The sequence below is a fragment of the Grampus griseus genome (assembly GCF_964374135.1).
Source record: "Grampus griseus genome assembly, chromosome: 3".
NCBI classification, from domain to species: domain Eukaryota; kingdom Metazoa; phylum Chordata; class Mammalia; order Artiodactyla; family Delphinidae; genus Grampus; species Grampus griseus.
The window spans coordinates 64,311,720-64,336,208 of NC_139019.1; the positions used below are offsets into that span (position 1 = coordinate 64,311,720).

General features: G+C 35.5%; 1 protein-coding gene across 3 annotated transcripts in view; it reads right to left on the minus strand.

The window, feature by feature from the left end:
• Positions 1 to 24,489, minus strand: part of SSBP2 (single stranded DNA binding protein 2) — a gene marked incomplete at its 3' end in the record, with an annotated part of 297,670 nt that overhangs the window by 216,830 nt on the left and 56,351 nt on the right. For all 3 annotated transcript variants that reach the window (XM_082651181.1, XM_082651180.1, XM_082651179.1), the window contains exon 2: positions 6,285 to 6,357. In XM_082651181.1, the coding sequence (XP_082507307.1) occupies positions 6,285 to 6,357 (73 nt within the window). The remainder of the gene's footprint in view (positions 1 to 6,284; positions 6,358 to 24,489) is intronic.

A 24,489-nucleotide genomic window follows, 5' to 3' on the forward strand; every position in this document is an offset into this window, starting at 1 on the left:
CACACACACACACATTTACTTATCATCTCATCATCATTTGCTTCCAGCAAGGTATACTGGTCAGTTACCTATTATCTCTCAGCCCGAAACCCACCCTTCCTATACTCCATTCTACACTTGGTGCTTGGATTCTGAAAATTACATTTCCTAGGCTCCTTGCCAGCCAGTTTCCTGTTAAGTTCTGCTATCAGGGGACACTAGTAGGAGATCAAAAGGCAGGAGGAAGAAGAGAAGTTTCCTGCCCCTGGCTCCAAAAGTGTAGTCGCTGGTTGCAGCAGGAGCAACAAAGCCGAGGTGGGGCAATTCTGGATGTCGACAGCACCTTTTCTGGGGGGTTCCAGCCTCGTCAATGTAGGACCACTTTAGACGGTCAAGAGCATCTCCAACAGCACAGCAGTTCATGTGAAGCTCATGGGATACAAACTTTACAGAGTATTCCTAAATCCTTTCATACTTTTTGAAAACCAATATTAAAAAAATTAATACCCTGAATGGATAAAGCTAGTTCCTCTGTTAAGAAAAGAATGCATACCTATGTACACATTTGTTGCCAGACAAAATCCTGAGACTTCTAATTTAGATATAATCCACCGTTCCTACTAATTTTCTAAAACCTTCCATGTATAGAAGTATTGGTGCATCCATACAACTAAACTAAATGTAAAAAAAAGTAAAAATTTTTACATTCTAATTTAAAAAATTAAAGCTGACAGATGTATAACAGGAAGAAAAATCTGACTGTACTTTGAAGCAGATATAATCCAAAACTGTGCTGTTCAACGTGGTACTCATTAACCACATGTGGCTCTTTACATTTAAAACTAATTGAATATTCCTCAATTGCTCTAGCCACTTTTCAAGGGCTCAGTAGTCACATGTGACTAGTGGAGAACTTACTATACAGCAGAGATTAGAGATCATTTCCAAAATCATGGAAAGTTTTATTGAATAGTCCTGCTTTGCTTTAGAAGGAAGGTAGAAGTCCTCTTAAAAAGGAATACTCTTTATTGGGAAAACTCCTTGATGCATATGAAGGAAACAGGAAAGTTAAGGCAAAGAAAAGGTATCAGCCACAAGGAGGAGAAGCAGCAGGGCTGTAATACTTAGTGAGAGCAAGAAATCACAGCAAGAGAACCATACTGTCCTCCCTCCCCCTAGTAAGCTCCAGAGATGTTGGAGAGGACTTGAGACAACCTATTATATTAGGGATTAGAACTGGAGCTATTTTGCTAGAAAAGGTAACCCCAGGAGGTAGGAGGACTGTGGGCCATCCAGGTGACAGATACTTGGAGCACACACGTGCACGTAGGATATGTATTTATACTTGTACTCTAAAGAAGTAAACTACACAAGATAGAAAAGAGGGGAATTCCTTGGCAGTCCAGTGGTTAGGACTCAGGGCTTTCACTGCCAGGGCCCAGGTCCAATCCCTGGTCAGGGAACTAAGATCCCACAGCAAATAAAAAAAAAAGAAAAGAATCAGTCAAGTATTGAAATAACACCTTTCAGCACTTACCACATGCCAGGCCCTTCAAATCACTTTACATGTACTAACTCATTTAAACCTCAGCACCACTTTAAAGTATTATTATGATTATCTTCTTTTGATAATTAAGAAAACTGAATAAGTAAATATAATGTAGAACACAATTCAAATCCAGCAGTGTGGCCCTAAAGTGATTGCTCTTACCCACTACACTATGTTGCCTCCAAATTAAAGTTCAAGAAACAGGTAAGGTAAGGAAATTATTATTACTATTTTCTCTCTTCATATAGGTGGAAAAATAAACAGAACAGAATTTTGGAGTCTATGGAGTTCAATAATTTAGCATTCCTAATAAAATCTGAAGAAACAATCCATTAGATATTTTTAAGCTTCTATTTCTGGCTAACTTATTGGCTAATTTATGGCAAATAAGGGCTAGTAATACAATATAAACAATGTAAAATTTTTAAGAGAAAAAAAACCTAGATCTCTGCAACAACACTCTAATTCTTAATTTTATTTGCTACAGACACCAAGCCTCATTCTGAGGCATGAATACCATACAAAATTTCAGGAACAAGCAGGAATTATCTTTGCATAATGAAATAATATAACGCAGGAAAAGAATTATTTTTAAAGAACCCAAAATAACAAAAATTGATATAGCATTGTAAAGAAGATTTCTTAGCATTCTGTTTATAATTATTGAATACTGAAGGAAAAAGAAATATACAGCAGTGGAGGGGCTCTGTATTGAGAATATTTCTAAAGAATATTCCATTTTGTCCTCTTGGTGGTAAGAAAATGAAAAGTCATACAAACTACATTTAGGATTCAGGTAGTGGTTTAGGATCTATGATGAGTCAGAGATAACAATGAGCTTTAACACAGCCTGGCTAGAGAAATGTTTTAATTTCTACTATTATCCCAATGTTATCTCTTTTAACTAAGAAAAAAAAATAGTTGGGCTAATAGTGCCCTACTATTCAGACTGATAACAAAAACTATCAGAAGCAGTCCAATTTCTGACAGGCTAGGCCAAGGGCACTATAAGAAAGGCTAAGCCCAACTGAGAGATTAGGCTGCTGAGATACACATCTTACTTGTTCAGATGATGCCTGGAGTTCCAACTTGACCTTCTCACAACTTCATCCAGAAAGCAAACCCATATAAATGAAAAAGGTGGCCCAGCACAGTAAATCCTGGCTCACAAGGGCTCATTAACATCATAGTCATTCATATCCTCATTCACCCTGAGGGAGAATGCCGAAATTGGAAGAAGCATTCTACTTTGCCTTGAACCAGGGTGAGAACATCGAATACTTGAGTAATTGGTGCCACTTCAGTCATTTCCTTTTTATCACAAATACCCAAACCAAATAAATAGGTCCCCCTGATTTTTAAGTTCCTTGTATAACAGTTCTGAATCAGGTAAAAATCTGGGTATAGAGTAAGAATTTAGATAAGATGGTCCTTCACTACTCAAATGACTTAAGAAGTCATTCTACAATGAGCAGCCTTAAATTTTCCAGATGATCCAAGTGAAAGGAAGAGAGAAAGCAATGCTAAATAGGGTACAGAGCTCTAAAAGATTACATTCTCCTTTCTTTGTTGTCCATAGTTAAAGAGGATGGGTACTGCCATTCACATAGACACTGCAGTACAAATCTAAAGATGCTATTCTTTTACTTAAAAGAATAAAAGTTCTCTTTTGCCGAGAAGATAAGTCCAAGCTTCTTGGCAGAATATGCAAAGGCTTTCAGGTAAGAATGCACTATCAGCACGGAGAGGTGGAGCCCTGAGAAAGCTTTCCTAGAAAAAGCTACTTCTAAGCTAGTCAAGGAGAGAAGGGGAGGAGGTTTTAGGCAGTGAACAGCACCGAATAATGCCCAGATGAGAGGAGGCTTCTGGTATGTATAGGCAAACACGAGCAGCTGGTATTACGGAAACTTAAAATATGAGGGAGGACAATATACCAAGCTATTGAAATTTAACCAATTGAAATTACAGTCAACCCTCTCTACCTGTAGGTTCCACATCCACAGATTCAACCAACCACGCAGAGAAAATACTTGGAAAAAAAAATTCCAGGAAGTTGCAAAAAGCCAAACTTGAAATTGCTTCCTATGGGCAACTGTTTACTTATCATTTACATTGTACTTACATCTATTACACAGCATTTGCACTGTTAAGTATTAGAAGTAACCTAGAGACGACTTAAAATACATGGGAAGATCAGTGTAGGCAATGTGCAAACACTGCTATTTTACATAAGGGACCTGATCTCTGTGGATTCTGGCATCCACAGCAGTGGGGTAGGGGTGGGGAGGTCCTAGAACCAATACCCAGTGGATACGGACGGACGACTGTATCTAGAACTCTAGGGTATACTCAGCAATGGCCTATTACAAATCTACCTCCAGACTTCCATTTTAAAATCAAGGTAATTTCGTATTTTATCTTCTATTATTTTTATTTTTAAATAACTATACAAATATATATACATATATATTTCTTGTTTTAAAAAATCCTACAAGTAAGGATAAAATTCCCCTTTGATTCCTTTAACATCCCCACTCCCACCAACAACTAGTCTGGAATGTATATTCTTTCAGACCTTCTCTATACTTCACATTCATAAGTATGTACCCACAAAAATATATACGATTGCTTTATGTTCAACGATTTCCATGTAACTATTCTGGGAATCACATACACCCATCTCCAAAGTCCAGTAATATTGTGTCTTCCTGGTGACAATAGTTTAATTTCAGCTTAACTGATTCCTCTTGTGAAATTGAACCAGCTTAATAATTCAGAGATATCCTCAGTTTTGTATTCCAAATGCAGCCGGAGAAAATAAAATCATGGTAAATACTTGTTTAAAAACATGTAAATCTCTTCTGGAATTATAATTTTATTTTTACCAAGTAGCTCTAGAAAAGCTGTATATCCATTGTCCATTGAGTCAGAAGCATATCAGTACAGTATCTAGTTATCTGTTCAATCCACATAACTTATTTGAGCCCTAGTACCTGAACTTCCTTAAATAAGTTAGCAACTTTTTTCTTTTTTGAGGAAGTGATTATTAGTGTTGCTTAGAAAAAATATTCTTGGGAACCCCTGAGGACTCAGAAAATTAAGCCAATCCAAAATGGTCCTTGATTTAAGGAAAGTGACCAGTAAATTCTTTTATCAAGTTTTCAAATGCATTAAAATAAAACTTGAAAATCTCCATAAGCAGATTTAGTTTCTTTTAAATATAAGTTGGCAGTGATTAAGAATATAATTATTAAAAGCATCCTCTTTGCAATCTCAGTCACTTTATAATATCAAACAGTGAATGTGACTCAGAAAGGTTATAGACCAAAGTCTTCTAATTAATTATTTAATGAGATATGGATACGTTAAACTTGTTTTGATTTAAATAAACTTTGAAATCACATTTTTATTACATTGCATACATTACTTCTGTAGTAAAACAACTGCCTTCTTAAGTTCAGAGCATACCTCTCAATTTTCTTACTTGCAAACAGGCCCTAACAGTTCACATATATTAATTAATTAGATAAAAGATTGGGGGGCTACATGTGTTTGTTTACTTGTGTGCTTGTTGGAGGATAGTGAATCTCAAGAAGGCTGTACCTCAGGCAGGGCACTTTGGTCAAGGGGTTGCCCGTCATATCCCTGATCTGGAAGGGGCAAACTAGTGAGATCACTAAAGACAATGTAATTTTGATCAGCACTGTCCCACAGAAACATAAACATATGCCACATATGAGAGCCACAGATGTAATTTAAAATTTTCTAGTTATTACATTAAAAAAGAAAAATAATGTTAGTAATTTTATTTTGTCTAATATATCCAAAATATTATCATTTCAATGTGATCAAAAATTTTAAATTATTGATACTTTATATTCTTTTGTTCACACCAAGTGTTCAAAATCCAGTGTGTACCTTCATACTTACAGCACTTCTCAACTGCATTAGTCATATTTCAAGTGCTCAAAAAGTCATATCTGGCCAGCGGCTACTATACTGGACAGCACAGATATAGAGGGGAAACCAGGGGCTTTGGAATTAACCTAAGGTTTGAATTCTAGTTCCATAACTTACTAAGCTATGTGACCATAAGCTAGTAATATAAACTCCCTGAGCCCTGTAGTTCTTATCAGTAAATCAGGAATAATACCATATGCCTTGCAAATTTCTTATAAGAACTATAGATAATATAATATTTATTATAATTATAGATAATATGCCTGGCATATATGTAACTCAATAAAATCCTCCTCATCCTCATCATTATATAAATTAGAGAAGGAAAAAGTAACATTGTATGAGAGCGCAAAGTTTAAAATATTGTGACGGAGAAAAATAGAAAGAGAAACAAGAACTTGAAGCAAGATTATCAAAATGTTTTCTAACGGAAGTTTCAGCCGTCAATCCACTATTATCCACACAAAATAAAAACAAAAACCATATTTTCCAAAATTGTGAATAATGCCAAAATAAGATATTGCTAAAACTAGAGATATGATGGTGTTTCATGGTTCTATTTCTACAGGGAAAAAATGGCTATAAAGTTGAGTAGAAGGTTATTTGCATGGACATGGAATTTTGGGATACTAAAAATGCTTACAAACAATCTACAAAGAGTATATTATGCATTCTGATAACTGAGCATTCATTATATAATACATAATGATATTTTTTTCATATAATTGTTACAGTATATTTTTCATTCACTTACATAGGATATCAAAATACAATGCAGAAAATATACAAAACATACCTCTGATAAAAATGTCTGGGCCGATTTCTGAGCTCCTACATGGAGCAGATATTCATATACGTAGAGTGCTAACCTGTAAAATGAATAAAATATTTATTGAGAAGAGGTATATTTAAAATTCATTCTTTAAATAATGCACACACCTTTTCATTACAGAAATATTTTTCACAATAACAGTAACAGAAAATCAACTCTTCCAACATCTTTTCAATGGGAGTTTATACACATATGTTCAGAAAGAACTTTAATTAAAATAGGACGCAAAAGAATAAGACACATAATATCTTCTCTTGGCAAGAAACACCTAAATATGGATTTTTGTCTTGGATCATCTAACTTATCAAGCCCTCAATTCCCTTTGTTATACCTAATATGAATTACTAACTTAAAACCAAACATTAATAATTCCCATAACCTACTTGAAGGTCTAATTATTAGTAAAACAAATGAATTAAGTTATTGGACCTTTACAACAACGCTATATCCTTCCAACTTTCTGGTGAATGTTAACATAAACTCCAGCTGTTTACATATCCGTATGCCAAAATGGGTGTTGAATGTCCAATTTTAATATATTTGTTCAGGCACTCTCTCCTTATTCTTTAGTTTAGATTGTTAAACCAATAATATTTTAGTTTAAAAGAAATTCAAATGAATAGCAAATCACAGCATTAAGTAAACTTTAAAGATACCAGATTATATTAAGTATTTGGGTGCTTATAGTTTAAAGGTTAACATGGAAGTAAATATAAATTTATCACTCAGATACAGAATATTAAGTATGCACTATACATTTATACTACTCTCATTATCTTGTGGATTCAGAATTTTAAGCTACACCATGTGGCTCAATTTTAGTTAAGCTGTTAACAAAATATTATTCATAAACCCAAATTAGTCTGAGGCAGTATTTTTAATAATATCTTGGACTGATGCCCGGATAGCTCACAACAGTTCAGTTTCTGCTACACTGTATTTACCAATATTGAGCCAGGTTTACAGTAAACAAAACAATGTAACAATAACCACAGTTCTGTAGAGCTACTCCATTTCTCTTGCCAAGTGAATTTATGATTATTAAAGACTGATGGCATTTGCAAAACTGAATATTTTCCCAAAAACATAACATGTATTTGTCATGAAAAGGGAAAACCTGTATATAATCACTTGCTCTGTCCATTTAATTCTTTCTCCATTCCCAAACTACCAAACTCTTAAGATGAGAATTATTCTGTAGTTACTAAGCACCATGAGCAGACATCTGTTAAAGTTACTCATAGATGAAAATATGTTGTTGACGGTGAGTATACGAATATAACTTAGAAACATCTCCCATTCTCTTCAAGTTGAATGCCACTTCCTGGATCAGTGCTTCTCAACTCTTTCTCTACTCTAACACACGTAGTATGTCACATCCCTGTGTGATGCTCCCTGAGGAAGGTTCATACCCCAAAGTATGTCATATGGGATATTGGAATTGAAATGTTCCTGTAGTTTCAAACAAACAAACCCAACTGGTGATTCTTATCACACATTCTTCAAACACACATATCCCACATACTCTTGTCTCTCACTAACTACTTCCAAACCCATCACATGATTCCCCGACCATGATGGCAGATTTCACCTTGAAAAAAAAAAAAAATTTTGTGAATTTCTCCTGGAGAGACTGAAGCCTCAAAATTGCCTGCCAGTGGCAGTGTGGCCCTACTGCGTATGGCCCTAGAGCCTCGGGTTATTCCTTGTGGGTTGTAAAATCTTGGACCTAGAGCCAAACCAGTGGTGCAGTCTGGACAAGAAAGCCAGGCCTAAGTCAAAGGCTCAGCAGTAAGGATGTTCCACCAAGCCTGGAGAAGTTGTAAGTGAGAGGCACTGAGTGAAGCAGAGGCACTGTGGTGGGTCTGGGGAGGGGGGGGTGCAATAACAGAACAGACCCCAGAACAGTCAAGGCCAGAGCACAACTGTTGCTGTGTCCTTGCAATAAACACCATTCCTTAAAGTTAGGCAAGCCACTTCCTTGTAATCTCTTCTTTGTAATATTAAAGGAGATAATATATTTCTTCTATGTTTTCCCCCAATTAATTAGGGAGCAAAAAGTATATCTCTTTACAAGTAGAATTTAAAGCAACAATGTTCAGGACAGTGATTCTCAAAGACATATTGGCGGAGGCACAAAATCAATGGGGGGAAGCGGTTTCAAACCGCAGAACTAAAGATTTTGAAGTATCTTCCTAGGGGTGTGCTTGTCCTCCTACCCTTAGAATCTGAGCTGTAGCAGGACATCGTATTGTTATCAACAGGATGATAAAATGGGACAGGGCTGAGAAAATCTATCTATAACACTGCCTCATATATCCATGTTCTGTAACTCCCTTGAACAAAATGAACGCTTCCCAGGCAGTCAGGACCTACTCCAGAGAGAGTGGCAGGAAGCATCATATCGGTGAACAGTTAATCAACTCTACTGCCTTGATGACTCCAGAATACATCACTAGCAAATCTCCAACATTTTAACTACTACCTCTGTGCATAGGATTTTCCAAACCTATGTCTTTAGCCCTATCCTCTCTACCAAGCTCCAAACCTGCTTCTCCAAATTACTGTTTGAAATTTCTAGCAAGATAGCTCTCTCTTAACTTGACCATGTCCAGAGTTAAATTCACCTTCTCCCTCTATTTACAGTACCTGTGCTCACTTTCAATAAAATATAATTTCTGAGTCTCAGTTTCCTCATTTGTAAAATGGGAAGGATACTTTCCTTGTAGTATCGTTGAAAGGATCAGAGAGCACAGTAAATAGTAACAATGACTGCAACAGTTTCAGCTAATTCTGTTACACATTATATTACCAAGTCACATACTGGATTCCAACACCACAGCCTCTCTCACATTTGCCATTCCTTTCTAACCTCCCTCCTGCTCCTGAAGAACCAGTAGGAGCCACAGCAATAGGAGTATTTGTTCAACCTTCAGATACAGATACTGTGTATTTCCCATTAGCTGCCTACAATAGAGGCATTAGGGCCACCAGAAATAAGAACCTCCAGAAGGTTCTGGGGGAAGAGCCCTGCAATAAATTATCTGTGTATGAATACAAATGATTCCAGGGGAGTGAAGACAGACACTTGTCCATCCGTGCAGATGAATCATAGCATGGTCCCTTACCTAGCGACAGGAGATCATCAAACATTTTATTCGGATTCAATTTCTACTGGACAGTGAAAATTTAAAAATAAATATTGAATATATAAATATTTAAAATGTGTACACTCTCATATTTTCATTTTCCTTTTTAGGATCTTTAAGAAATTTAACTACTTTTGATAAAGTACAGAGTGCCTATTTAATCTAGTGGCTTATAATGTGATCCAATTACACAGAAAAAAATTAATAATCATGCAGTAAGAGTTTGTTTGCAGAAAGTAGACACAGACTTTTTTTTAAACATTGATTAATGAAAAAGCATATCAGTGATTCATGGATCATATATGCCTTTAAATTATCTTCATTTCATTCTAAATTTCAAATAGATACCAACGAATGAGTTAACAAAATCATGACCAGGAATTCTAGAGAGGAATGCAAAGCCAGAATGCAAAATGTATCTGAAACAGCTCAAGACCTTCTGTACTCCCTGGTTACTGCAGGCTCTTAAGTTTTAAAAGTAAGAGCAAAGGTAGAGGTTAAAATGGGAAGAGAACTGAGAATAGCCAAAGCCTGAGCCCACCTGCCACTGCCCTCAACACAGTAATTACATATCACCTACACATGTGATGCACACTCAACTCACTGTCCCTCAGTTACACACATATACACTCATGGGTGCCATCGAAGGCAGAACGGAAAAGTCAACCACCACTGATAAAACTTCACAATTCAAATTTTATCAATCTCCAATTCTGATAAGGTCAAATCTATCGATATTTCAACTAGACTTCATGGATTCAAAATCTCTAATAAATTTGGATGTTGACCAGTCTACAGTTTAACTTTTTAACCTATTTACAAAAGGAAAGGGGGAAATCCCACTCACTTTATTTTGCACATGATTCTAACAAAAGTGGATTTTTTTTGTTAATTATAAAATATATAATTAGAAGGGAATTAAAGATATATAAAAATGAAAAGAACACAGAAAGATGTTAAACCTCACTACCCCCCACCGAAAAACCCCAAATAAAATTAAAAAGCAATAATGAACTGAGAAAATAGGATATACGATCAATAGGACAACAAAAGGCTAATATGCTTAATATACAAACAGCTCATATAATATGTCCTGCCAGAATAAGACCTTAATGTTTAAATAATGAGCAAGGATGGACATTAAAGGTCAAATAAGAATGGCTACCTATGGCCAGTAAATAATCCTAAGGAAAAATATTCAACCTCCCAGCCATAAACAATATTTTTAAATTTCACCAAATAATGTACCAAAGACTCTAAAAACATTAAAGCATTCGGTGCCTAAAGGATAATATATGGACGTGTAAATGGTACAGCTTTTCAAGAAAATAACATGGTGAGGTGAAAAGGCAAGTGAATGAGTAAAAAACACAAGTGTAGAATAGCTTGTACAGTACGCTCCCATGTACATGACACATATATTCTTCCAGAGGTAATTCATATACATACAGGCACAGCAGCAACAAGTGTCACTCCCCAGGCTTCCCCCTCTGGTGGAAACATATGTATCCAAACAGTATCTTTTATTGAAGGGGTTTTTTTCCTAGGGAGTGGGAGCTTAGGATAAGAGGCAGACTTTTTCTTTTTTTTTTTTTTAAAGAGGCAGACTTTTTTACTGCATAAACTTTCTTCTGTTTGATTATTTCCCCGTACTTCTTCTATTACCTATTTTAAAAGAAATAAACAAGTAAACAGGAAAAAATAATAAAACTTTAGGACCTTTGACCCAGTAATTTCTATTCTAAAATACTATTTTAAAGAATTAATCAGAAATCCAAACAATTTATAATGAAGCTCGTGGCAAAATTATAGCAGTGAAAAACTGGCAACCTAAATATCTGATAAAAGAGGAATAGTTTACATGCAGGTGATGGGAAAATATATTTTTGAAGATGTTTAATGAAGAAATGTTCATAGTTCATTGTTAAAAGTGTGAGCATATATACACAGAAATATACATACTGCATTGAGAAAAAGAGTAGAAGGAAATATGAGTTATAGCTACTGGCAGAAATATTAATAATAGTAAGAAGCAACAGATGAAGTCCAACTAGTATGGATGTAGCAGAAAAACTAAATAAAGCATAAAACCAGTATGGTCTAATCAGAGTAAGAGCTAACATCCCCACGCCTCCTTCAGAAGGCCTGAGGACAACTCTTGTTAAAGCACTGTCCTCTAATTAACAATCATAATGGTAGCTTTGTGTCTCCAGTAAAAGATTAAATTTTGTGCCACTCATACTATACAAAAATCTAAGATATCTGGCTAGATAAAAATATTAAACACTTTTTCCCAGTTTGTTGTCTGACTTAATTTTGGTTAGGTTTTTTGGGGGTGGGGGAGAACAGGGAAGGGGGGACACATTCAGATACTTTTGATTAAACTTTAAAGATAGAAATAACTAATACGAAAGTAAAAATGCTAACTAAACCTTATAGATAGATGGGGAGAAGCAATAACAAACATCACAGATAATTTTAAAATGTGGAAAACATTAAACGTTATTGGGAATCAAACAAATATACATTAAAGCAACAATGGGATTTAAATTCTCACTTAAATACATAATATGTAAGAAAATGTATATTCAAATACTGCTCATGGCAATAAACTAGTATAGCTCTTTTCAAAACCAGTTTGGCAATAAGTATACGTCAAAAGCTTGCTAAGAAAAGTTCACACACTTTGACCCAATAATTCCATTACTGGGAGTCTAGCCTAAAGAAATCATCTTAAATGTAGAAAAGCTTAATGCACAAAAATTTTTAACCAAAGAACATGTAGAACAATCAAAATAAAAAGAAAAATGGCTGGATTTATAGTAAAATATTTTGCATTAATTTCAGGTTTGAAAATATAACTCAGAATTTAGATATATTCATTCAACAAGCACCTAAGAGACTTCCCTCTGCTTAATTCTTGTACTTTAAAATGTGAGAAAATGTCATAACTGTACCACCAAATAAAATTATTTCAAATTTACCTTGTGAAAATTACAAAATCTAACAAAGAAACAAATTTTTACCATTCATGTGAACAACATCTGTTACATGCTTGTCAAGAGGTATCATCTAACAGTACTAAGACAGTTAAGTATTTAATAGCACATCTACAACACATAATGTCATTTGGAGTCTAATTGCAGCAAATTCTCAACTACACTTGTAAATAAGGACTTCACAGTCTGGAAAAGGGATAAAGAATTTACTTCACTCTATAATCTAGCTATCTAATTTGAGATTAAATCTCTTGCTCTGAAGGAAATGGTAGAAAATAAGGAACTATGGATAACATATGAAAAAGGTTTTAAAGACAGTATTGTTAATTTGCAAAAAAGTTCTCCAAGCTACACATAAATAAAAGGTGAATACTACCTATAGTTCAGAGCTAATTCCTAACTCTCTCTCTCTACATACACATATATGTACATATGTCAATATCTATACATGTGTGTATAATACATCTATATAAAACAAATCATTATTTCACAAAAGTCAGTCAATAAAAATGACCTAATGTGTTTAATCTGAATTTATAGAACAGTTAAAATGGATATGACTGTTTAAATCATAGAAAGAATTTTTTAAATCTTGTGAACAGGATTCATGAAAAGTTTTCTTTATATTACACATGCTAGTTATAATAACACAATTTAATGTTCATAAAACTTTTCAGGAATGTGTGCCACTTGTGGATAACATTTAATCATGCCTCACAATATATTCCTATGAGGCAGAGTTATGAACTATGTATAAACATCATTAGGTAAGTACTCATACAATGAAAAGTCCAACTACCAATAAACAGCTATGTCTGTCAGCCTGGCCATGATATCCTATATCTACTTTTCACACATTTACCTATTAAATAACCTGTCTTTGGCATGCCATTCTTTTAATATTCCAAAAAGATACAGTGTTGAAACTGAAAAGCAAGAGAAAGTAGCCATTTAATATGAGAAAACATACATCCATCCCAAATTTCAGTGATGAAAACCGATTTCACCATCTTCTTACATTTAGCAAGGAAAAAGGAAAAAAAAAAAGATTCAAACATAAAGCCTTCAAATTAACAAATCCCCACCTGTAGTTTTAAAATTCTTTTGGTTGATTCACTATATGTGCAAAGGTAGAGGGAAGACACAGTAGGAGAATTAACTTCAAAAAACAGCTGGTCCTAATTTCTCTTGAAATTAAACTACTATAACACATTTTGTCTTGTTTATCTCTGTATCTCCAGCACCTAAACTAGCGAGTACCCAATAAATATTTTTTAATGAAGGAATGACTCTCTTAAGCCAGGCATAAGGCACTTACAGAATCCTTTGGTTTCCTCTAGTCAAGGCATTCAAAGGGGAAGCGTAAGGAATCTCCTTAGGTACCTACTTTAGCATTGACCTCCTCGTAGTATCCTTAAGCTTCAGCCTCTCAAGAAAATACTATCATTTAACAGCATGAATGTTACTAAAACAATTCCTTCACACTGATTCCTATCTCTATATACAAAGGGTAATTTTTTAAAGAAATAAATTAATCCATTTAGTTGTGGGTGGTAGATATGTTTTGTTATTTTTAATAAAACAAATCCTCAAAAGACAATAACCTCTCTCTCGCCTATATCCTTAAAGGAAATAAATCAAGGTTAGGAAATAAACAATAAAAAGATTGTACAGGGCTAGAAGAGGGCTATTTTATAAAGAATGGTCTAGCTGTTACATTTAGCACTGGTGAGTAGTATGTGCTGCAAAATGCTACATCCAAAATCCACTCCCCATCTTTTGTCCTTAAATCCCAACGTCATTAACTCAAGAAGCTGCAGACATAGAGAATTTAGAACAGATTAAGTTCTCCTAACGCACAGTAAAAAGTCATGTGGGATCTAGATTCCTACCCACTGCTATATTTAAAATGGATAACCAACAAGGACCTACTGTATAGCACAGGAAACTCTGCTCAATATTATGTAACAACCTAATCAGGAAAATAATTTGAAAAAGAATAGACACATGTATTTGAATAACTGAGTCACTTTGTTGTACACCTAAAACTAACACAACATTGTTAATCTACTATACTCCAATATAAAATAAAGTTTAAAAAAAGTCATGTTGGATTTAGAAAAAAGAACTTTCTTATTCCTGATCCATTGTATAATTCCACTGTTGACTAATGACATGTATCAGTATCCATATGTGTCTCCTAAGTGATAAAATGCCAAGAGTTAGCTGGATCACAGCTAGCTAACAAGTAGCAAGGAGCATTTGGCAGCCACCGAGAGACTGCTCATGGGATTGTAAGTAGTTTAGCAATGAAACTAGATCAGCCTGATCAAATTTTCAACAGAGCTTACAACCTGGTGCTAAGGAGGTGTGAAAAATTAGAAATCTGTTTCTAACATTGTCTTTTTAAAGTTCTTCATCATTAACAGTGAAGCTAAAAAACACATTTAGCATGTCAAAAACTGTGTCTATGCAACCACCCAATAATATTAATATCCAGCCTTTGCTTCAAATTCACTTAGTCTATTTTTTATACTCTCAATGTCAGTTTTAGAGAATAGATACCTGATATGCATAAAGATATTGAAGATACTAAACAGAATTAAATGTTCTGGTGCAGAGATAATTGCATCAGTTAAGACTGACAGGGAAAGGAGTGAAAGATTTAACAATTATTAAACAGATAGCTGGGCATAAAAAATATTACGTTGCCGATGTGTCATTGATGTCATAAATGACAGACAAGTAATGCTTGGGAGTATGGATTTGGAAATAAATGATTTGATGTGCTTAGAAATAAAAACACTTGCCTTGGCCAGACAGGCAAATTCATGATTAAAATGACTATCAATAGAGAAAATAAAAAGGCTAAGATATAAAAATAAGAATTAATTTAAAACTAATCAAGAGTTTATAGAAATATGGTTATTTGTAAAATTTAGTAAAACTTTCCATCCATTTTTAAAAATAATTGTTCTTGCTATAATCTCCCATTTGATCTTTTTTCATAAATTTATTTATTTATATGTATTTAATTTTGGCTGCGTTGGGTCTTCATTGCTGCACGCGGGCTTTCTCTAGTTGCGGTGAGCGGGGGCTACTCCTCGTTGTGGTGCACGGGCTTCTCACTGCGGTGGCTTCTCTTGTTGCAGAGCACGGGCTCTAGGCACGCGGACTTAGTAGTTGTGGCGCACAGACTTAGTTGCTCCAGGGCATGTAGGATCTTCCCAGACCAGGGGTCGAACCCATGTCCCCTGTATTGGCAGGCATTCTTAACCACTGCACCACCAGGGAAGTACTCCATCCACTCTTAGAGCTAAGCTATATACATTGGAAATACAGTACTGGGTATACTTGATAATAGCACTTAGTCCATTTCAATCCAGCTTGAAGATTATACATTATAGCCACGTTCCCACCTGCCCATGGAAACTTGATATATATTGTCTGATATACACAGTTCTGTTTGTGTCATCCTTATAGAGAGTAGATTTTCTTTTATATCCACCCAGAATACTAGTAGCTTCCTAACACTTGCTGACTAACCTTGGGAGTCATCTCATACTCAATTTCAATGTATTAACATCAAAATTAACACCAGACACCAGACTTCCACTTATGCCATGGAGGAGTAAGTGGGACTGAACTTGCCCTCTTGCTGCAGACAACTAGAAAACTGGATATATAAAACAACTGGTTTTAGATACTGGACAACAGGCAGTGCAGGCCTGTAAAAGTTGAGAAAAGAGGAACATACAAGATTTGAGTCCTATCATAACCCTAGTTTTCTGCCTGAAGGCACATTCCAGAACAAAGTACAAGAAGGGAACAAGTCCAAATACAGCACAGTGGTCTCAAGTTGAAGAGATCAAGGGATTAAACTGGGGAGGATTGAGGCAGCTGGAATTTGTGGGCAGAGTATCAGACAGGAGGGGGCTACACAGCAAAACAACTCCAACAATCTGCATAGGAATCCCTTTGCCCATGTATAGGGTAGAACCCCACCAAGCCAGGCAAAGAACTGTTGCTCACAGAGGGCTGGGAAACCACTAACTACTCACAGGAGAAACTTCAAGAACACTACTCACAATGAACACCAACAGCATTCGGTAGAGACCCACGGGCCACACTTTGGAGGTAGGACTAAACTAGTCCTAAAGTAAAAGTAGACTTACCCTAACCATAGTGTGTAATTTTAACAACCCAAATAAGCTTTTAACAACATGCAGTATAGCCAGATTAATTTGTCTAGAAAGTAGCTTTAAGTAAAGATAAATATTATTTAAAAAGTGATACCAAGTATCAAGTCAGAGATATCAAAATAACTTTCAGGTTGGTGAATGACATGGCCACTGAGGGCAAGGGGAATATGGGAAATCTCTGTACCTTCTGCTCAATTTTGCTATGAACCTAAAACTGCCCTTTTTAAAATAAGTATTTTTCAAAGAATTTACAAGGGGTAATGGGGCTTCTTACTTCCCTCTCTCTACTGTTCTGTGTTTTGCAAATTCCTATAATCAAGAAAAAATTATTTTAAAACTTAGTCATCAGTTCATATCTCCTTCCCCAAGCTAATTTTAAATTATTATCTATGTGTAACATTTTCCTCAAGTACAAATGAACAGTAACAGTTTACTCTAATAATAAGTTAATAACCAAGAAAATATCTTCTTTATAAATAATATAAATTACATATCCCAAGAAATTAAGATGAGTGGAAAACATTTAAAAGCAGTCTAATGTTTTTCCTCTTGCTACTAAGCACTGAGAATAACTTACTCAGAATTTCTTCCAGGCTTTACGATTTTTTTTTCTTTTTTCACCTCATGCAGAAGTTTATTGTAGAACTGAAAATAAATTGCATCATTTAAAATCTCTCTCTTCTACTTATTTACAAAACAGAAACAGACTCACAGACTGTGAAAGCAAACTTATAGTTACCAAAAGGGGAAACGTGGTGGGGAGGAATAAATTAGGAGTTTGGTATTAACATATACACACTACTACATACAAAATAGATAATCAACAAGGACCTACTGTATAGCACAGGGAACTCTGCTCAGTACTCTGTAATAGCCTATATGGGAAAAGAATGTGAAAAAGAATGGATATATTCATATGTTTAACTGAATCACTTTGCTGTACACCTGAAACTAACACAACATTGTAAATCAACTACACTCCAATGTAAAATAAAATATAAATTAAAAAAAAAACTCTCTCTCCTTATTTCTGTCTTTTAAAGAGTGCACATAGCAGAAGCTATATGTATAGGCAGCGCCTCCTCATCATAAGTCATCATTTCTCTGCCCAGCAGGTCACATGACAGGTGGTTGCAACCCACGCCACAGAGCCAAGTCTAAGATCAGCAGTTCAGGATCTACCTTCCTTTCTTAGGCTCTTCAAACTTGGGATCACAGACGTGAACACTTCATTCTGACCAGGTTTTAGTAACCTGTATCCCCCACAAGTTTAGGGAACTGTAAATCCTCCAATATCCTTCTATTCCCTGCTTCATGAACATTAATAGTCTCCTCACTAAAAGTCTGAGGCTCCCTGATGTGGACTGAAGTCACTATAGCTTACTTCTCTACCCTCAGGACTTCTAAGGAGTCCATGAATAGAAATGAGAAGAACTTGATCTGACATTCTTATTTTTCTTAATGCTTCCTGTTAATTCTCTTTTCTAATCTTTGCACATGCTATTTTGGCATTTAGATCTATTCTGCTTTATATCTGCTTTCCTTTAGCACTCACTTTACACTCCCTACTACTTCTTGCACCTTCTTTTTAAATGTTTCACCTTGTTCTAACTTCCTTAACCCCAGCCAAATCTGTATGATCATCTAACTATAACATATTTGGTGATGTCTTTAGTTGGACCTACTTCGTTACTGCCATGTTTAAAGTATCCACATTAATATGCACCATTCATTGAGGCTAGTGCTTGTAATTCATTTTCCACTTTCCCTAGAGGAATTCTGGGAGAGTTTTTCTCATAACAAATTGCAGCAATGTCTCTGATCTGTACTCCTTAGGGCACATAAGGAACAGGGAAGAAATGCTTCAGAAGAATACACCCATAGACACAGGTCCCAGAACTCTTAATACCACAGAAGGAAATGGGCAGGTGTTTGAAGGAAAAACCCAACTCAGGAAAGACACAGGATAATTCTTCTCTCTGATTTTCAGAGGGTATAAATGTATATTTTTAATCCCTATTTGAAGCTATTTTTAAAAAGCTCCATATAAAATAATCAGAACCACAAGGGTTTTGTCTAGGGCTTAATCCATTTCCTAGCGTTAGTTCGAAGTATTTAGACATTTACAGCATTTGCTCTTTCAGGCCATTTATTTATCTCTTTATTAGACAACTCTTAAGCATCTAGTTTGTGTAAAGTATTGAGAACCAATGAAACATCATTAATTTAGGACCCACTAAGGCAGAATTTGTGGCAATATGGTCAAAGAATACATCTTTACACTAACAAAGAGTTTAACAAATTAGCAGCATAAAGATAATTCTAAATATCTAATGTTAGAAAGAAAAACTACTTTCAAACATCCTGAGAAACTTTACAAAGAAACACTTAACGCTCATCACCATCAACAGTCAGTAAGATCCTACCATTGTTCTAGGTCTTAGACCAAAAAAAAAAAAAAGAAGACACAAATTTTGCCCTCAAGTAATTTTCAGACTTGTTAATCGGAAGAAAAATATAATTAAAAATAAGATCAGTAACACAAAGTGGCATATGATTGGTGTACAGGCAACAAAATATCAAGAATTCAGAACAGGAAGAGACCACTGTAAGAGACTCTTAACAAAAGGGCTTTAACTGACAGAGGAAATTGTACTTAAGCTAGGTATTAAGGGAAATGGGATAAGCAGGAAGAAAAGAGGACGTTTAAGGAAAGCATGAAATAATTATCTAAATTATATACAACACTGTGGCCAAAATAAAATTCTCTATGTACCTGAAAGGAATAAAATGTTTCACAAAATATTCCATTATTGAGACAGACTTCTAGTATCACTATGCAATAGAAAGATTTTACTCTATTATATAGAATATGATAGAGTAATAATAGGAACTTATATTTATACTATTTTATGGCTTATAAAATGCATTTACATAGGAAAGGAAACATTTAATTATTTAGTAGCAGTTTATAGCAATGTTATTTTATTAAGAATTTCTCCATATAGTTCTCTTTAATTTTTTCAGATTTTTAAAAAATAAGTCTGTTTCTGTACATTTGTAATTGAGAAAAATGTTCATCTAGAAGGCATTCTCTATGGCATTTCCTAATTAAAATTTAGGTTACCATGTAAAGCTTTAGAATACAGAAATTTACTTTGTACCCCAAAACATAAGTAAAAACCCACATTTTTTTTTAGTATCAGAAAGTGGGATCTATATATCTATAAATTTAGATAAAGTTATTCTGATTCTTCAGTTATATTTGTATCTAAAAATAAATGTTTAAAGTGTATCTCTAGATAAGAAGCTAAAATAATCAATAGATAAAAGAGAAAAACAGACAAGGCAAGAAAATAGGATTAAATACAACATGAACCTCTACTAAATTAATCTCCAGATACTCAATTTCCAGTCAATTGCACTCAGAAGCATTTGGCATCCATGCGTGCCTAAATCAATGAAGAGTGACCTAAGAGATCTTGACTTCCCTAAGTCCCAATACAAATAATCAAACTCCTTGATTTTAGATAAACAATCACAGCATAATTATCAAATTTGAAAATAAAAGTAAGGAGATAACTAAATATTTAGATTCCTGAATCAGTATCCCAAAAGAACAGGCACTCTGAAACACTGCACTAAATCTAATAAGATTAACTTGACAAAAATAAATGTACTGTGCTTGAATCAAAAATCTTGTATAGGATAGACAAATATAACAATAGCCCATATAAAAAGACAGGTTTTAGCTGACTGCAAGTTTAATATGAATTAATAGTATATTAGACCACCCTACCAAGAGCTAATTTTACCTTAAATTCATTAACATAGAACTAAAAAAGGAGAGATAATAAGTCCTAGAAAGATGAGGGGGGAAAAAAAAGACAAGTTGTGAGCAATGGTTGGAAGTATCAGTGATACATAACCTGCAGAAAGTAAAGGCTCAAACACTTAATAGGTTGTCAGCTATTACAGGGATTGGTCTTATTTTACATGGCTAAAGAGGGTGGAACTAAAACCAATGGGTTAAAGTGCTAAGAAGGCAAATTGTAACTCAACACCTCAAAGACCCTTTTTGTAACCATTAGAGCTATCCAAAAATCTTATAGGCTGAGAAAAGAACCATTTTGGGGTTGGGAAATGTGAGTGTCCAATCTCTGAAAGAGTAAAGGAACGGTACAGGTTGAAACTGGGGATACTGCAGGGGCTTTATTCATTGAACAGAGGTTTGGATCAGATGAACTTTAAAATACCTCTCAGATACAAGATTACATAATCCCATTATTACTAAAATATGGCCCAGAGCAATTGAGTGACTTCCAGATCAACAGAACTATTTGATAAAAGAGTTGAGATTAGGATATATGACTCAAAGCTTAGTCTGCTGTATCTCGAAAAATACTGCAAAACAACATGATTCAGTATCTTCCATGAAGAAATTATATTCCCAGGAAATATCACTCTGTGACCAAGTGAAAGATGGAGAAGTGGCAAGCTTACCTGTCAAAGTCAACATAAGGCAACTGTTAGTACAACCACCACTCCCACCACCCTGCTCCTCAACTCAAACATTAAGAAGATAAACTGTTTCTCCATGATGTAAGTCTGTGTGGTTCCTATAGATCACGTGGACCAAGGTTCCAAGGTTTCCAAACCAAAAATGGAAGATAAAAGCATGCTATCTATACCTATGGGAAAAACCTGACCATACCAGTGAAAGATTAGTCAACTGACTCCATACAAGTTGGTTTGATGGGTAAAAAGCAGAGTTCCAATCAGTAAATGGAAAGAGGCATATCACAATAAGACTCTATCTAAAAGAATAAGCAATTTCTAAACACATTTACTCTTTCCAAATTCTCCCTGATGTTAGCAGAGAATTGCTACATCCTATATTAGTTTAAGCTTTTTAACCTAATCTACCCTATAATTAGAAACCATACTTTTTATTCCAAAACAGTTGAAGGGGATAAATTACACTAATATTGACAATTACAAAGCCAGTTAAATAGAAAATGTGTTATAATAGGTTCATGGTACTAAATCAGATTACTATGCCATTTCAGTGTTTCCTTGGCATGCCAAAATATAATTTATAGAATGTAAGTAAAATATTATAGCAAAGGTCTACCTTCCTTAATTGACTTCCCTAAATATCTGCAAAATTAAATGTGTTTAAAAGCAGAATAGTTTGCAGATCAGCACTGTCAGGTGCACAATCTATTCCTCTATTTTTAACAGTTTCCTTATGATGAACCACAGTAATGGCCAGGAGAAATACCATGGAAGCTCCAAAACAGCAGATTAACTGAATTTACAGAGCTTTAATAAGCTCCTATTCTCCCCCCTCAATTACACACACACACACACACACACACACACACACACACACACACACAAACACACACACAATTTTAATCTCTTCTACAGTAGAGACTCTTAGTTGCCTGGAAGGTCTTTCCTCTGAGTAGTGAGAAACAAAATTATTAGCTGGACATATTCCTCCTCAGCTAAAAGATAATGTTCCCCTATTTCCCTTGAAGCTGGGTGTGTTCACTTGCCTGAAGTTTGGCCAAGGAGATAGAGATTTAAGTTGGAAGACTTACACTAAGGGGTATCGTTCCACATTCCCTTAACCCGCATTCTGCCTATAAGGTTGGTGTGATGCTTCAGCCTCCATCTTGGACCATGAGAATGAGACCACTCTAGGAATGCCAGATGCAATGGACTGAATGTTTGCGTTCCCCCAAAATTGATTTGTTAAAACCCTAATCCCAATGTGATGGTATTTAGAGGCGGGGCCTTTGGGAGGTAATTAGGTCATGAGGGTAGAGTCTTCATAATGGTATTAGTGCCCTGACAGGAAGAGACCAGAGAGCTAGCTAGCTTTCTTTCCACCATGTAAGGACACAACAAGAAGTCAGCAGTCTACAACCTGGAAGAGCATCCTCCCTAGAAACACACCGTGCTGGCACTCTGATCTTGGACTTCCATCCTCCAGAACTGTGAAAAATAAATTTCTGTTCTTCATAAGCCACTCTGAATGTGGTACTTTATTATCGCAGCCCAAGCTGACTAATACACTAGAATAAAAAGGTAGAAGGGGTATAGATTCCTGACAACTTCATGGAACTGCCATTTCAGCCCTGGATTCTCAATCTTCAGATTTCTTTTATTTAAGAGGAAATAACTTTTAATCTTATTTAGGGTTTCCAATTATGTTCAACCTAATCAACTCCTAACTAGTACATGTGCTGTGAAGTCAGGCTTACTCTCCAGTCTTCCCATAATATGACTTCCACACAACTCTACCTGAACCACTCTTGCTGCATTGTCAAAAGCGGTCACCATGGGGCTTCCCTGGTGGCGCAGTGGTTGAGAGTCCGCCTCCCGATGCAGGCGACACGGGTTCGTGCCCCGGTCCGGCAAGATCCCACATGCCGCGGAGCAGCTGCTCCCATGGGCCATGGCCGCTGAGCCTGCGCGTCCGGAGCCTGTTGCTCCACAACGGGAGAGGCCACAACAGGGACAGGCCCGCGTACCACAAAAAAAAAAAAAAACAAAAAAAGTGGTCACCATGCAATCCTTGTCTTAGTTTGCTCCTTCAGTGTAGTTGACTCTGGTGGTAACTCCCTCAGACTTAAGACCTCAAATCACTCTTCACTCATTCTCCTCCGTATCTTAAAACATTGCTTTGTTTTTTCTTTTTTTTTTTAAACTCTACAAAATATCTTATTGCTTGGACGTGCGAAATAAATTTAGGAGGCAGAAGAATAAATACTGGCTCTCAAATTTCTTTGCTAGTGATACACAGAATACAAAAGGAAGAGTTTGACAAGTTACAATCAGTTCAGTTCGGGATACATTGTTTTAGTATGAGTCTGAAACTCCAAGAAGAGTCCTAGATATAGAATTAAGTTGATTTTTTTCATACAAAATTATCTAGCACAAAATATTGATTAATCAATATAATGCCAATTTATAATAACGCCAAGTTCTCATTATATGTGGGTCATTTCTTGAGCACTCTGACTGTTGCACTGACATACAGTACTTGCCCACTCCCATGCCAATATTACACTAGTTTTATTTTAAAAATCTTGTTATTGCATAAATAAGTCTCCACACCTTACCACTACCACATCTTCTTCCTCTTCAAAACTGTCTTGGCTGTTTTGGTTCTTTTTTTTATATATACAGCAGGTTCTTATTAGTCATCAATTTATACACATCAGTGTATACATGTCAATCCCAATCGTCCAATTCATCACACCTCCACCCCCACCCCCTCCGTGGCTTTCCCCCCTTGCTGTCCATTCGTTTGTTCTCTAAATCTGTCTCAATATTTGCCCTGCAAACCGGTTCATCGGTACAATTTTTCTAGGTTCCACATATATGCGTTAATATACAATATTTGTTTTACTCTTTCTGACTTACTTCACTCTGTATGACAGTCTCTAGATCCATCCACGTCTCAACAAATGACCCAATTTCATTCCTTTTTATGGCTGAGTGATATTCCATTGTATATATGTACCACATCTTCTTCATCCATTCATCTGTCGATGGGCATTTAGGTTGCTTCCATGACCTGGCTATTGTAAATAATGCTGCAATGAACATTGGGGTGCATGTGTCTTTTTGAATTATGGTTTTCTCTGGGTATATGCCCAGTAGTGGGATTTAAGGAACCTCCATACTGCTCTCCACAGTGGTTGTATCAATTTACATTCCCACCAACAGTACAAGAGGGTTCCCTTTTCTCCACACCCTCTCCAGCATTTGTTGTTTGTACATTTTCTGATGATGCCCATTC